The sequence below is a fragment of the Leuciscus leuciscus genome (genome assembly GCF_965113295.1).
Source record: "Leuciscus leuciscus genome assembly, chromosome: 23".
NCBI classification, from domain to species: domain Eukaryota; kingdom Metazoa; phylum Chordata; class Actinopteri; order Cypriniformes; family Leuciscidae; genus Leuciscus; species Leuciscus leuciscus.
In genome coordinates, this window is record NC_138747.1 from 11,105,274 (window position 1) to 11,122,145 (window position 16,872).

The 16,872-nt window shown below is 35.0% G+C and overlaps 1 protein-coding gene across 2 annotated transcripts in view; it reads right to left on the reverse strand.

Annotated features, from left to right (window-relative positions):
- fbln2 (fibulin 2) overlaps positions 1–16,872 on the reverse strand; it is a 49,245-nt gene that overhangs the window by 19,520 nt on the left and 12,853 nt on the right. For both annotated transcript variants that reach the window (XM_082154996.1, XM_082154995.1), the window contains exons 3-7: positions 10,072–10,174; positions 8,903–9,029; positions 8,148–8,337; positions 3,479–3,685; positions 2,110–2,220 (exon numbers count right to left, since the gene is read on the reverse strand). In XM_082154996.1, coding sequence (XP_082011122.1) covers positions 2,110–2,220; positions 3,479–3,685; positions 8,148–8,337; positions 8,903–9,029; positions 10,072–10,174 — 738 coding nt within the window. The remainder of the gene's footprint in view (positions 1–2,109; positions 2,221–3,478; positions 3,686–8,147; positions 8,338–8,902; positions 9,030–10,071; positions 10,175–16,872) is intronic.

Consider the following 16,872-nt stretch of genomic DNA (forward strand, 5'->3'; position numbering starts at 1 on the left):
CACATTTGGTCTTAAAGTGAAAGGAGCCTAATATATCTACAGCCATCTGTGTCATTAATCATTTGTCATAAAAGACAAAGAGAAAATCACTCACTGCTCTTGACAGAATAACTTATGTAGGCACAATATGTAATATTTTTTTATTAAAATATCCCAAAACCACTAGTGCAAAGTTATATATATTGTTTACTTATGAACTTACACTATCCAAAATGTTTCCAACAATGTTTAAATCCAGAGAAATCTACAAGTTTAATGCGTGTTTCCGCCGTGTCAATGCGCAGTCGGTCTGTAAATCCCTTGATTTACCATGGAAACACTAAAGACGGTTAATTATCGATCTTATTGTTTGATTCTCTTGTTTTCTTGGTTTACAGCAAGTAACATGTTTGTACCATGCCTTAGAGACACTGTTTTGTCAAGTGGCTAACATAGCATAATCAGAAAGAGCTTTATTTGTAGTAACAGTATAATACAGCATTTACTCTGCCATACGATGTATTTAAAAATTAATTACATGCCATTTAGCAACACAAGTCATCCATATTTCATTAATATGATATTCAAATATCGATATAGTTAACAAGCATCTCAAATCAGCCACAGAGCGAACGCAGAGTAACGTTATAACATAACTTTCAACACACTCAAATGTATATTTAGTATTTCTACCAAGTAAAACAGCGCTGCATTACCCCACAATTTTTATTTAAAATCCCAAAATTAAAAAGTGACCTGTATGAGTAGTAATTCAGCACTAACTGTAACAAAATTCAAGTTCAAGGAAGAAGGAAAAAAATTAAAATAAACAAACTGCGAAATATAAGGATAATAAAAGCTCCGGGGCTCCTCCATGGGACTCGGTCCGCTCCCAGGCTTTCTGCCCCACCCTGCTTCATACCACAGTGCATCTCATCCATGAACACGATTTCTGCCTGATTCCCGTCGGATTGCTTTCCATCGGCTGTGGAGGTGTAGACGACAACTCCCATGATTCCACTCTCATTAATGCCAGAATGGAGCTGCTGTGCTCATGGATGACCATAACAGATTTCGTTCAAAATTGAACTATGATCAGCATGACTTAACGAGTCACCCAGATACATCCAGATCATTTCCACACTGATTGATCCTCCAGAAACACGACAGTGCCCCAGACAAGTAACAGACTTCCAGTAAATGTTTAAGTCCTTAAACATCTACCATCAACCCCAAACCAGATATATATAAAACGTTGTGGCATTTGGACTTCTCTTGTGAAGTGCTTTATCTTCTGGATGGCCTGCTGGATGAGGAGGAAGTGGTGATTTTTTGCTCCTCTGTTCAGCGTGTTTCAATTAAAATAACATATGTTGTGCAGAGCATTAGAATGACCATACAGTACCTGTGAGGCTACATGGTCTGGAATTTAGTTCTCTGTTATGGTGCCAGAATGTTACAAATCATTGAAATATTGTGTCAATCTCATGACATTTGAAAGAACAATGTTATGTGCACACCAAAACAACCAATTATGTTAAGATTTGACTGAGAGGCCGGCTGCTGATAAATAAATAAATAATAAATAAATAAAATAAAGGATTCTGAGTTCTTTCAACCACAAAACATAATGCATAATGATTCATCATGAATGAAGCTAAGAAAAAAAAGTACTAAAAATGTCTAAACATTCTTAGGCCTCTAACGTCGGACACATATATATAACTTTAAAAGGTAAAAAAAAATCCAAAATGTAAAATTTTATAATCAATATATATGATATTTATATTTTATTTTACCATATTACCGTTTTTACTTTATTTTTGATTCAATAAATGTAGCCTTGGTGAGTATAAGAAACTTCTTTCAAAAACATGAAAAAAATCGTACTAACCCCAAACCTTTGAACAATAGTATGTTATGTGAACTTTATACTACGTGGCTGTTGAATGCTTGAATCTGATTGGTTGACGAATGTTCTAAGGTGTGCAATTATTTTCAGGGAAACGCACGGCTAAAGTAGTTCCAGTCAGGTCTTGACCGCATTACGTCGCCAAATGTTTTCAGTTATTTCAAAGGTCCTTACAGCCTTTAACAGCAAAATAACCAAAACCCACAACGATTACGTACCTGCACATGGGTTATGAAAGACTGGGGGTTGAGTGGTGGTTTGTTGTCTTGCTGGAGCTACAGTTAGCAGCCTGTCTTCTTCACCAACCCTGTTGTCTTCCTCCAGCTTCTCTGTCAGAAAGAGAGAGAAAAGAGTGAAATGTCACAGGGATGAGTCATTCTTTTTCATTTTACACCCTGTCAGATGGTTTTTGGTAGAGGAACTACCAAACAATAGTTTTTCCAACATTTAATCATGACCAGATGCGAAATATGGAAAGCCCTATTTGATTTGTAACGTTTGCAAACGTATATCTTATGCTCAGAATTTCTTTCATTCCAAAAGTCAGCTGAAGAATGCTGGAGGGAAGTTATTTGTGGTCGTATCATTAGTTCAGTCCAGACATGAGATCATGAGTCAAGTTTCAAACTGCGGAGAAGCACAACACTATCTCTATCAACACGTCCATGTCATCAGAAACACAAAAACAATATTGACACATGATGACAATCCCATCATGCAGTGGCGTTGTTGTTTGGCTGTATAACCAAGGAAACAGGACAAATAATTACAAACTGCAGTGAATCAGGCAAAGCAAAGATAGTCCCATCACTGTGCTATCTACTTAAAGGGATAATTCACCCAAAAATGAACTCTGTCATATGTTTTCATTTATATATTTTTTTATATATTTATATATTGTCATTTTGGAGCTAGACCGACCCAGTTATTGATTTTATAATATTAAGAAAAACTGTACAGGATATTGATATTGATGGAGATTGATCAAAATGAATGTGTTTAAAAACAAAAATCTCATAGAGTTATGAAATAACATGCAGTGTTGTTTGCCTGTGCTTCAACGTGTTATGTTATATAAAGAATTAATATTCATGTTCTTTAGAGTTCAAAAATAATATCAGGATGTCTAATTCACTGACTCATCATAAAAAACCTTCTCTAGATTGCTATATGTGCAGGCACGCACCTAAATGCAAAGTCACAGTACACACAGTGTTATTTAAGGTCATTTTAAATCCAAATAAGTTCTAAGTAATGCACACGCACTGCAGACAGGATATTGAGAAGGTATTAAGATTAATTCCTCTATTTAATGCAGGGCTGATAGAGTGTGTTTTGAGTGCATAAAGATTAGACTTCATTATGCTAGGTTGTATACAGAAGTATATCTCTGCTCTGAAAGTTTAGGAATAACATAAACCCTCACTGGTTCTCAACAGCCTTTATGCATATCCAAATAGAATATTTGTTGAGCTACACCTGCTTAATCTAAAATGGTTCACACACAAAACTGAATCTACATGCATTATAACACAAGCAAACAGGTTGTTCCTGAGTCATCAGAACTCAAGGAGGGGCTGATCTTACCTGGCACACATGTGCGGGCATCCTGCAGGAGTGTGTATCCAGGGTGGCAGGCGCACAGGTAGGAGTCGCGAGTGTTGATGCAGGTGTGATGGCAGAGAAGCGCAAATCTCTGGCACCTGTCATCATGCTCCAAATCCTCCAGTGAATTAGCCGCAGGATCCACATCCCCAACCGACAGCGCTTGCTTCGAAAACTGACTGTCTGATACTGAGGAAGGGGAGAGATAGTAAGATTAGTAAGATCTCTTGCATGTGACTCTATTTACATTATTGACATCAATGCATATACACTGTCACTGGGGATGCAACAATATCAGAATTCTGGTTGATAAGCCAGAATTCTAATATTATAGATAAGCCTGATAAGCCTATATAAATGTTCATGTTATGGCCAATAAATGATAAACGGTTTAAAAATTAAAGAAACAAACTATAAATTAAACACTGAAAAATTAAATCAATCATGTAAATGCTGCAAGTGAATTTAGTCATCACGACATTACAAATGTACAGTATGAAGCATTTAGGTAACACTTTACTTAAAGGTATTCATAAAGTACGTTATAATGCATAATATACACTACTGTTCAAAAGTTTGGGGTCAGTAAGATTTTTAATGTTTTTAAAAGAAGTATCTTCTCCTCACCAAGGCTGCATTTATTTGATTAAAAATACAAACAAAAACAGTAATATTGTGAAATATTATTCCAATTTAAAACAGCTGTTTTCTATGTGAATATACAGTAAAGTGTAATTTATTCCTGTGATCAAAGCTGAATTTTCAGCATCATTACTCCAGTCTTCAGTGTCACATGATCCTTCAGAGATCATTCTAATATGATGATTTGATGCTCAATGTTGAAAACAGTTATTTACATTTTTATTTCATGATGCTATGATGAATAGAAAGTTTAAAAGAACAGCATTTATCTGAAATCTAAAGCTTTTGTAACAAAAACTACCGTTCAAAAGTTTGGGGTCAGTAAGAATTGTATTTTTGGGGGAAAGAAATTAAATAAATCAATACTTTTATTCCTCAAGGATGATTTAAACTGATCAAAAGTTACAGTAAAGACATTTATAATGTTAGAAAATATTATATTTTAAATACATGCTGTTCTTTTGAACTTTCTATTCATCAAAGAATTTTGACAACAATTTGTACACAACTGTTTTCAACATTGATAATAATAATGAATGTTTCTTGAGCATCAAATCAGCATATTAGAATGATTTCTGAAGGATCATGTGACACTGAAGACTGGAGTAATGATGCTGAAAATTCAGCTTTGATCACAGGAATAAATTACAGTTTAAAATATATTAAAATAGAAAACAGTCATTTTAAATTGTCATAATATTTCACAATATTAATGTTTTTTTGTTTTTTTTATCAAATAAATGCAGCCTTGGTGAGCAGAAGAGACTTCTTTTAAAAACATTAAAAAATCTTACTGACCCCAAACTTTTGAACGGTAGTGTATATTATGCATTATAACGTACTTTATAAATACCTTTAAGTAAAATGTATATTCATAAATGATCAAAATATTATCAAAAACACTACGTAGAGCTAAAACAAGTTAATTCTGATTAACAAATGTCATTAAAAAAGATTCTCAGTTCTAAGTTCTTCATTTAATATTTTAAGTTCTTTCATATTTTAAAGGTACACTATGTAACTTTTTTATTTATTCAAAAATTACAGTGAATATAATGAGCGAGTATATCATGAATCCATTTTCCAAACCGTGTTTTTGTCTTATCCTGACTCACAATGGTACGTTTATAATAAGTGTTTATAATGACAATCGCTGTGGAGTAGCCCAGTACATGCGTGACTACATAAACAGAGAGAAGTAGCTTTAGCTACAATGTTCTTCCACAAAACACGTGCAGTTCTATTTATTAACCACTAGAGAGGTTACAGAGTGTACCTTTAAGTTGTTCATGCTAATTATTGATAGTCAACTTTTTCTACATTGAATTGTTCAATCAACCTTTTAAATGCATCTGACAAAATGGAAGCTTCATTATTTTAAGTGAATTACAATATTGGCAGTTTTCAACAAAGGTTTTGATTTAATGATATAACATAACATGACAATATAAATACATATGCACATCTAAAACATTTCAAAATAATAATACTTTTATCATTTTTATTGGGATGCATACCATTTGGTGTAAACCTATAAACTTCCCATGTCATAAATGAACTGTTATTTTGAGAGACTTTCTGGCTTTGACTCACAGAAAGCGTTTGATTTGAAGAGCCCTTTGAAGCAGTTATTTTTTTTAGCATTTCTGTCTGGAAAGACACTACAACAACATATGCTATGATTGTTTTCCCTTCAAAGTGCCCTGAGATAATACAATCTGAAATGTCCTGACAGTCATAGGGGTCTACAGGGGTCCTCTCTATGATATTATTTCCTGTTTTATGGGAGGTTGTTTGTCACAAGATGGAACCCACATCCTTTCGCGAAAGTGATTAGGCAGAAGTTTTTTTTGTGTGGAAATATCTTTTACGTAAACATAATACATAAAGCAACACTCCAGTCAACATCTGTCATTCCACCACTGCCAGCTGTTCTTGCCATGCTCTCTGTGTCCTCCATCTGCCAATCACATCCTATCAATCCCAAATCCACAGTCAACGAATTCTACGGAGTTAATCAACAGGCTTTCCAACATCGCACACCAATTTGGCAAGGTGTTCGACTGACTTGGCAATTAGCGTCTGGCTAAACATTATAAACAGACTCGGCTTCACCTTACACAGCGCACTGGTGTAAAGTAAATATTTCTCACAGTCATTAACTGAATGTAAATGCAATGGAGGGAGAAGGAGATTAAACATTTCCGCTATAATTAATCACGTTACGGGTGTGAGGTGGCAGGGGGCCTGAGAAAGCATCCCTCATGGAAATAATTACCTCTCAACCGTTTTTGTATCGCTTAAACCTTTGATGCAACCGAAAGGGATTACATAGTTAGCAATATTCTCCTTAAAAAGAGAAAGAAAATGCATTTCTTTGGATACCTCTATGGAGGCAATTTAATTGGATCTATTTTAGCATTCCATCATCTGTATGTGCAACACGAAAAGGAAATAAACCAGTAGCTACTGACACGGCTACAGCTCATCTCACCTTGCCTCAAGATATCAGGTTGGCTCTTAAGGGGAAGCAAGGCACTGGGCCAAAGGAATGTGCCATTTGAGACATAGCAAGAGGTAAAGTCTGGGTTTTAAGTCTCATTCAAAGGAATATTGACCTGGGTCTATTGACTAAGGTTTTGCTGATAACTGAGGGAGTTCTAGTTGGGTAATGGACATCTGCCATTACACTGATGTGACACTATGGCTCTCAGGGTGATAGAATAAAAGCCAGGATGTGAGGTGTTGAACAACTTTATTTAGCTATAAGCCACATACAGGTTTAAGGCACTTAATTCAATTGAGGAAAATGTTCCTCACACAAACACGCACTCACAATGTATTAGACACGATTCATTGCTTATGTGTCTCTGATAAATTTGAAATCTATTTAAAAATTATTAAACATTTTAATGCAAATTCTTGGGATTCTTGGAACTTGAAAGCTTTAGGTTATATTTTTATATAAATATTTAATATTTTTTTTATATTAGATAGCATTTAACAAAGAAAAAAAAATTTAACTTTAATTTTACTACACAGTCAGGCAATGTGTGGGTCTGGATTAGAATTTCTGCTGTATTTTCTCCAGTGAACATTATTAATGTATTCCGAATACAAAAGGATTAAGTAAACATCCATTTTCCAAATTTAAATTGATTTCACACAATGAAATCAGGTTAAGACAAAAGAATTATGTGGCATTACCTCATTTTAATAAATTCAATTTAAAAAACAACAAAATCCATTTTTGGAGTGTACACTATTTCTAAACTAATATCAGGTCTTATCCCAGTGTAAACATATAGCATAATTCCAAAAAAGAGAACAATGTTTCCATGCAAATCCTGCCAAAATGAGTGAAATTAGTCAGCTGAAACATTTGAGACAGAAGGAAAGTTTGCTGGCACGGGCAGAAAGGCAACAGCCTGCTTTGCCATCTGCTTCTGATTCAGCCCAGCTTGCCAGCATCTTTGTGCGTTATTCTGAACGGTAACGTGACACCTGACCAATCAGCTCTGGGCATCTTTCTTTCCTCTGATCCATCAATGTCAACCTCTCGGCCAGAAGTGTGACGAACTTGAACGTGAAACTGAATGCCAAGACAAAGCCAGATTTTCAGACGCTTCCAAATATGATTCAGGCTTTAAAAACAAACAAGCAAAATCACGACTAAGGCACTGATGTTAATAAGAAGACATAAACTCAGAAGTCACTGGGATGAAGAGATAACTGGGACATTGTGGTAAAAAAAAAAATGCAACTCAAAACTGAGACATTCCAGGTCCTCGTGTGGTTTCACATCATATAGTGTGTCTCCATCACAGCCCTTTCTTGGCATGACAGCCTGTCTAGATCTGTTCGTCAAAATAAAATATGAACTCTCACTCACCCCGGACCCAACCACTGGAAATCAGCCATACACTACACTAGGTTACACATTGCAAAGCATGAGTAAACTCTGCTGTAAAAACAAAACTCCAGGTTGTGTAAAAGAAAAGTATTTCACCTCTCTTAGGAAGAGCAGTCGGTTGAGGTCTATGTTTTTTCTTGATCGTGGGCGGAGCAAGACCTTCCTCGCCCTCCTCGCAGCACGTGAGGAAGACGTGTCCACATGGGTAACTCAGATGCTCATGCACTTCACAGCCTTTACCTTCATTTCGTAAACGCAGACCCAGTGCACAGCAGTTACAGCAGTCCTACATTAAATAGCAAGAAAGAGATGAATGATTTCTGAAGAATCATGTGACACTGCTGAAAATTCAGCTTTGCCATCACAGGAAAAAATTCAAAATAAAATAGAAAACATGTTTTAAAATGTATTATTATTTCACAATTTTACTGTTTTTACTGTATTTTTTATCGAATAAATTACCGACCCCAAACTTTTTGAACAGAAGTGTATTTGGACCAAGGGAATTTCACTGTGGGCGGGGTTACCCAGCTTGAACCAGCAGAAAAAGAAACCAAACACATTTTTAAAAATGTCCTACTGCTTGTTGTGTTCACAGCTTGTTAAGACAATTTTTTTTAGATTTTGTCATGTTGGGACTGATTAGGACATGTTGTTATCGCCAGCCTTTCACATGACCAGACCGTATTCAGTAAATAATTCTGAATTGGCCAAAATAATGACTGTTTCCAAACATACTGAATACCCCAGAGATCATGCATCATTTGTATTTTTCTTTCATTAACTCTGTAGACTGTTTGAAAACAGTCATTATTTTTTAGTCTGTTTGATGCCACTAGTTAATATCTTACCATTTGGGAATCTTCTCCGCAGAGCGGGCTGTTTCCCTCACAGGCATGTCCGGCCTTTGCAGCATTCATGCCAGCCTGACACCTGCTCTCTCTCAGAGAACCTGAACAGCACTGCTTCTGGACAACACTTCAACAAAGCAGAAAAAAATATGTTTTTAACATAATTTAATACCCGTTTCTAAAATCAAGCCTTTCAACACCTTTCTCATCAGATTTACTTGTTTGTTTAGAGCAGAGGTTTTCAAACTGGGGTCTAAGGAGTCCCAGAGGACTAGGGGAAAGAGTGCTAGGGGGTCCATGGAAAGGATTTCAGAAAAAAAAAGAAGAAGAGAAAAAGAGAAAAAGAAATGCACCACTGTTAAAAATTTGGGACCTGTATGTTTATTTTGTATTTTTTTATTAATACTTAAGACATTTTTTTTTTCTTGTGCACCAAATCAGCATATTAGAATAATTTTTGAAGGATCATGTGACACTGAAGACTGGAGTAATGACACTGAAAATTCACAATTTGTTGTGTCAAATCATATGTATGTTTTTATTGTATTTTTGATCAGATAAATGCAGCCTTTGTGAGTATAAAAGGTTTTTCAAAAGCATATATTCGTATAGACCCCAAACTTTTGAACAGTAGTGTACAGTATATTATATTATATAATTATAATACAATATATAATAATAATAATATATATATATATATAATATATACTCTATATTATTATATTATATAACTAACCTCTTCTTTATTTTATTTTGACAGCCGTAATTTTAAGTTTCTCATCAGGTTTATATATTTAATTGTGGGTAGAAAAAAAATGCAGTGCCAACTTTATAGAAACGTCATATTTCCAGAAAAAAATTTAATTATAAAAATGATAGTAAAAATTGTCTGTTTATACATGAAAATATATAGCTGTCTTTTACATTTAAGGAAAGGTGTTACATCCTCATCACATTTACAAGTCCATGGCACCCAAAAGGTTGAAAACCTCTGGATGCTTTGGAAACAACTGGCTGCAACTGACCAATCAGCAGCAGCATTTTAGAATTCATTTGCATCCAGAGAAAATTAGTATGGATTATTCTCACTCTGCTTCCTACTTGACTGATTCCTCAAGGAAGTTGTACTGAGCAGCATAACCAAGGATCTGAAACGTCATCCAGCTTACCCACACACAGAGCTGAGGTCTTCTGTTTTGACAGGCATACGGTTGCAGTGCTGGTTCTCCTCGGCCCACTTCTGCCCGGCCACACAACAGCTCTCCACCAATCCTGGAGGTGAAAGTGCCGAGAGGACAACCATCTCACAGATCAGTTTTATCTTACATAAACCAGACAAAAGAATAGAGAGTTTACAGTGAACGCTTTTCTGACATGAAAAGGGCAGACAGGCAGACAAGAAACTCAGCATTGATAGAGCCCCAGAGGCGAAGCCCAACTCGGATCCATAGAAGAAGCATAAAAGATGTAATCTGCAGCCTTTGTATAGAGGGAAACAGAGAGACTGACTCAAAGACTCAGACACAGTCATGGTATGTGCATCATCATAGGCGTCATTAGCACAAAATAACTCAGCCTTCAAATATTTGTCTTTAAAAAGCACCAATTTCGATAAGCCGTCTATTGAAGACGAATTTGAGGAGCATATCCGGCTGATCTTTTCAACAAATCGTGATACAAAGAAACAAGAGTAATGACTCATTTCAAACACTTGACATTTTGAATTACTCATCCCTCAGTGCGAATGAAGGCCTGAATTAAATTCAAATTGAACTAAATCAGTTTGTGGAAATGATGGATGAAAACCATAAAAATATAGTCAAAAATCATATGGCTTTTCTATTCAAACATGCTGTGAAACAGCAGTTAAATGAATTTTATATGATTAAATCCCATTACTTCAATGAGTGTAGAGAGTATAGAAATGAGGACTTGATAACATTAAGTATAAGTCTGACAAGAGTAATTTTCAATCAGACCATAAGAGGGTAATAATAAAGACTGCTTAGGTGTGAGTCTTACGGCTCTTTCATGCCAAACGCTAAAAGTCAGTGCAAATGTTTGGTGTGAACAATACTTTGAATTGAAAAAATGGATTCCCATTGAGTTATTCATTCTGGGAGTGAACATTTGCCTGCAAAAGAAGAAAATAGGCAAAACAGGGCTAGTTCACACTAGGAAGTCATTAAGGTTATTTTTGCTAATTTATAAATTGCAATAGGGAAAACGTTAAATATCTTTTTTTGTAGCCAATACTTGGTTCTCAACTGGCTCTGCTTCAGAACTTAGATTTTACATTGGACAAATGACCTGATCCAGTACTTATCTTAGAAAAGTAAACAAAATTATTATTATTATTATTAACTAAATTAAAATGAATTATTATTATTATTAATAATAATCATTATAATCAATAAAAAATATATAGATGTCATTATATATTATACCATAAAATTATAAATATTTATCTAGCCTATATGTAATTTCATGTGGTTTTTATTATAAAAATCATAACAATAAAAGATTTATTATTTTCATCTTTCTGTGCTGTCTACAACCCAATCAGAACAGACCTGTGATCCTTTTTGAGGTTTTGACCCTTTGAGATTTATGCGTTTATACAGAAACTGACTTTGAACAACAACTCCACCCTGAAAAATACTCACTGTTAAAATGATGATAACTAGCCCGCATCTCCTCTATAACCAGACACATCCATGATCTGTGAATTTACTTGGAGAGGATCTGATTGTAAAATTGCTTAAGCAGTGACATGAGGCCCGGAGCGCTCTGGGATTCCTGGAATGCTTGACAGGGGTCACTAGCTGCTGTTCCAGGTGACTTTTTGAACTTTGTGATAAACTTCCATCTGTACTAAATATCTCAGAAACAATAGGGCCTCTAAGCTATTTATAGCTAATCAGTGGACAGACATAGAAGTAAACAGAGTGGAACGTCTTATTGGCTTTCATGCAACAACTAAAACACACTAATTCAGTCAAATTTCGAATCTGTTCTTGCTGAACTCAAAGAAAAAAAGCTTGCAGAACTGGAACGCTTGTCATTCACAGTTCTTCACACCCCTTGAGTGTTCGTTTATTAAATATTTGGGCTAATTCGATTATGATCGTAGCTGCCAATAACCGCATAATACATTTTAATTTTATCTAAAAAAATAAAATATAAAAAAAAAGTCTGCAGATTTTGCCTGGGATTTCACTTACTTCATGTGACATACATGTAAACAGCAGAAGTTCTGGAATTGATTAAACATCTCTAATACTCATTGTTCTGATTAAGTCAAGGCATAATCAACAACAACAAAAAATTAACACGGTTTCCAAAACCCAACGACAAGGGGGGAAAAGTTATCTCTTCCATGGTGTTGGTTGTTTGGTTTCCATTGTTTTGCACTAATGTCTCAGAAAATGCATTGAACCAAAATCCCGCTCCTCTTAAACAGCATGATTGGGAAGAGATTGATTATAGAAGTTGAGAGATATAGGATGCTATGACAAATCCCTCAAGTTCCGCAAGTAAAACCAGAAAAAGGATGTGGAAGCACCATGTGTTCTTAGTTTTCTTTGTGTTGCGAGTGCAGCGAAGTTCAGTGCATTTAACTTTCATGTAGACATTGTAGACAAAAAAAAATGGTGTGGCGCTGGAATCTTGTCATGCCGCACCTGGTTTATATACTACAATTTTTATTAAAACGTTCTGTAATGCTTAAAAGAGTTTAAGGTTTGTCTATAAATATAATCTTTCAAATACAGCAGAGGAAAAACTCATTAGCAAAGTGTCTCCAGAGACGAAGAGTGACCGGTACTCTATTAAAGAACACAAAAACTGACCGCAAGACAAAACAACAGTCGCTTAGCAATCAGCTAAAAAAAACTTCTCCGCTTTCCTGTTTAACTTTCACAGCCATAAAACATGAGTGATGCCCATTTTTTGAGCCTTGAATTGTATTGGGGTTTGTTTATTTGTACAAGGGCATATGTTGTGTTCACGTTATTCAGTGCATGTCATTTTTATGACACCGTGAAAGCAGGAAAGCTCAAGCGATGATTCATAATGGCTTTGAGTTTCTGCTCATTTTGCTCAAGTGCAACAACTGTTAGGACTATGTACGGTATCTCGTAATTAATGATGAAATCTGTAAATGTACTTTTTGATAAAAGCTCAGAATATGTAGCATGAGTCTTTCATTAAGCCCAGACTTATTTCGCAATGAAGGCCTTGCGCATTGAGTTAAGCAAAGCTAATGTTTAGGCTTTGACTTCTCAAGGATTTTCTTCAATGTGCTTACAAAGGCCTGTATATTAAGAGCCTGTTAAATTGCAGTATTGATCACATTGTTGTTGAGGTCTGTAAAACATCCCATAGATTCACACGAAGGGGTGGGCGCTAAAATGAAGGCTGTTGCCATTGCTCTGTTAGATCATCATTAGGTCATCTGTAAAGCAGATGGTTACAATACAAAGCGCTCTTCAAAACAGGTCCTCTCCGAGCTCGACAGATTTAGTAACAGAACATCTGCAGGATCAAAACCAGGGAGATTTGTGAAAGCATGGATTGAATCAGTGAACAGCATGTCGGTAACAACTAACCAGAAAATACAGTAACATAAAGAAAAATGTCTGCTTCATCAGTTTTCTGGAAAGTAAATGAAAGGTATAGCAACCAACATTTATGAAATAGAGCTGTTCGGTTTGTAAATCCAGAAGAAACATTTAAAATGTTGCCATTTTTAGAGCGATTTGGCTTGGAATAGCAGCTTTTTATATTTATAAGTAAAACAAAGTATGTGGTTAACATGATTTGAAGAGACTTTAATCTTTTGCTCTACATTTTGTTCACATTTGTTGAACAGCGGCTCTTCGAGTAATGTCAACCACACACCGCATGTTACTCAAATTCAAAACTGCTGTTCTAAAAAAAATCCATTCAAGTTTCCCAAGAGAACTCATGGCAAATTAGCCTAGGTCGACCTACAAATTGACGTCAAGACTGAACAGCTCTGTTGGGTCACACAAATGCCATAATCAGCCACAAACTGCAGATTCAGTCACTCTAATGATCTCATTTTTAATCTTCTTAAAAGCGTTCATGGCCCATTGGCGTTCATTGACATATCTGTGATGACGAACTTGAGTTCATAAGTTGAACTTCAGTTAACCATACACCCCTTTCACTAGTCATAAAGTCACATTTTGACCTCAAAGCGGCAATTGTCTGATCTTTCTGGGCAACCACGTTGAAGAGCTCTTGACTTTGGTTATTTACTCCCAAAGCAGACAATGAGAGATCCATTGTTCATTCCCACAGAAAAACAGATGTTAAACAACCAAAATATTTATTATGTTTTGTTTTAAACTGTTTTATCGAACGGCACAAATCGAATCCTTCCTTCCCAGTTTGAATCAGGAAGTTTGATGTGAACGTCTATGTTAATTAGAAAGGACAAAATACGGAAGAAACATAAACACTGTGCATGCATCATTGTGATATATTCCATATACAAACAAAGACTGTATCATCAGCAAGACGGTGTTTTGAGAAAATGGACATTGTTCCTGTAGTTTGGACTTTAAACAAGATATTGTGGAACTAAACACTTCTAACTGGAACCAGATGCAATCTGCAGATGCTTTTAAGGGAAATTGGTGGAGGTTTTGTGGAATGAATTTAAAGAGGGTAAAATAAATTAAATATATTTGCCAATATATTTAATAAACAAACCAATAGGGGATGCATATACAATCTGAGGACTTCCTTATACTTCCTAATAATGATGGCTATTCAAAATGATTCACTGCATACTCTTAGATTTATGGTAAATGTCACTTCACACAGGTGACACAATTTAAAATCGGAGCACTCTGCGTTGTTGCAACATCTCAGACAGTTTTAACAGTGACAAATACACTCAAACAATGGCGTAGGGCCACTAGCTTGCAAAGTACATCTACTTGACATGAGCACTGGAGGGGCGTTAAACATTGTTTTTTATTTCTGGCTGCATTTCAGCGCCCCAAATGTATATTGTCCAATGTACTTCTAAATGTGCAACATCAAAGTCGCTTTTTAATAAACAATATCTACAAAGTCAGCGCTTAGAACAAGTGCCTGAAGCTTTTCAATTTTAAGTGAGCATACCGAGCACGCTCCGCTCATGAATGAAAGTCGATTTCTTCTAAATTAGTAGACTTATTTTCACATTACCCCTGTTGAGTGGTCTCCATTTTTTTTTTTTTTTTTACTAATGTAAAAAGTGCTACACAAATAGGTTTATGTGAAAAAAATAACAGTGACAAGGAATGGCTTGCCATGGAAATTTGACATGGACATAATGCAAAACCAAAACCCTGACATTTTCTGGACATCCCTTTCTTCGCCATCATTATAATAATTGGTGCACGCTTCATTCTTTATCTTACCTCTGAGCCACTCTCTAACTCTCTAATTCCTTGTTGTTCTCATTATGCTATCATATGAAAAGCAATATTCCCAATCTAAATTGCTCTCTAAGCATAAAAAATTTAAAATCTGTTAAACACACACACACACATACATATATATATATATATATATATATATATATATATATATATAGAGAGAGAGAGAGAGAGAGAGAGAGAGAGAGAGAGGGTAACTTTACAATAAGTCTTCATTTGGAAACTTAAGTTAACTACATAGTTAATATGAACTAACAATAAACAATACTTCTACAGCATTAATTCATCTTAGATAGATTAATTTCTACATTTAATACATTATTAAAATCAAGAGTTGTGTTTGTTAACATTAGTTAATGCACTGTGAACTGTATGACCAAACAATAAACAATTGTATTTTTATTAACTAACATGCATTGCTCATAATAACTTAATGTAAACTGCATTAACTAATGTAAACAAATAAGACCTTATTGTAGTGTTACCACTAAAATAATTCAACCTAATTCATCAGTTATTAAATCAAGTACTTTTTATGCAATCAAAAGCATTATTTTCTTCAACTTATTACATGAGCATCATTAGCCATTTGTTCATGTTCACTCCTATGTGTACACTTATGTTAAACAGGAATCAGCATTATTGCATTCAGCATCTCCTCCTCCTGTCATTATTCTGTAACTGACACAATACTCAAGACTTCCTTTGATAACTGTACGAAAAGCCTTCAGATGCATAATGCATTTCCCAGGACAATGAACTCCCAGGCTTTGTTGTTTCAACTCTACATAAAGTCTCTTTGTTTAATGAGTCTAATCTCTTGCAGTGACCTGCATCCCCATCCGGCCTTCCGTACTCCATCAAATTGTTCGCGTCTGGTAATCTATCACTTTCAGGAACACGTCAACACACTTTTGCATACAAAGGAACATCCAGGAAAGAAGCTGAGGCGTAGCCGGCATGTGTCAGTGAATTGTGCGTTTCTGCTAATATGAAGTAGCACAAAGAGGAATTAGTCTGGAGTCCTGCATTCCAACACTTGCATTCCAGGTCAAGTAATTTCCTTTTCTGCTAACCGATGTCATTGCTAACATCACACGAAATGATTTAAAGAATGACAAAAATTCAAGATATAAAACCCTAATACAGAACTGCTGATAATTTTGTGAGCTTTGCCGGTCCAACCAAGTCTTACTGGTCAAAGTAAAAAAATCCCTGAAGGGTCCCCCTTCAAAGTAAGATAAAAAAATCATTTAAATATATAATAACATAGTATAAAAAAGTCATTACATATAATTTAAAACATAAACAAAGAATGTTTCACCTATTTTAGTTTTTTATTGTCAGGTAATAAAATAATAACATAATAATAAAATAATTATATAATAAAATAAAATAAATATATAATTATTATTTATATTCATAACAATTTTATAAATGTTATTATAAATTATATATGTAATTGTAATTTTTATTTAATAAATAATTTAAAAATATAATAGATATTATTTA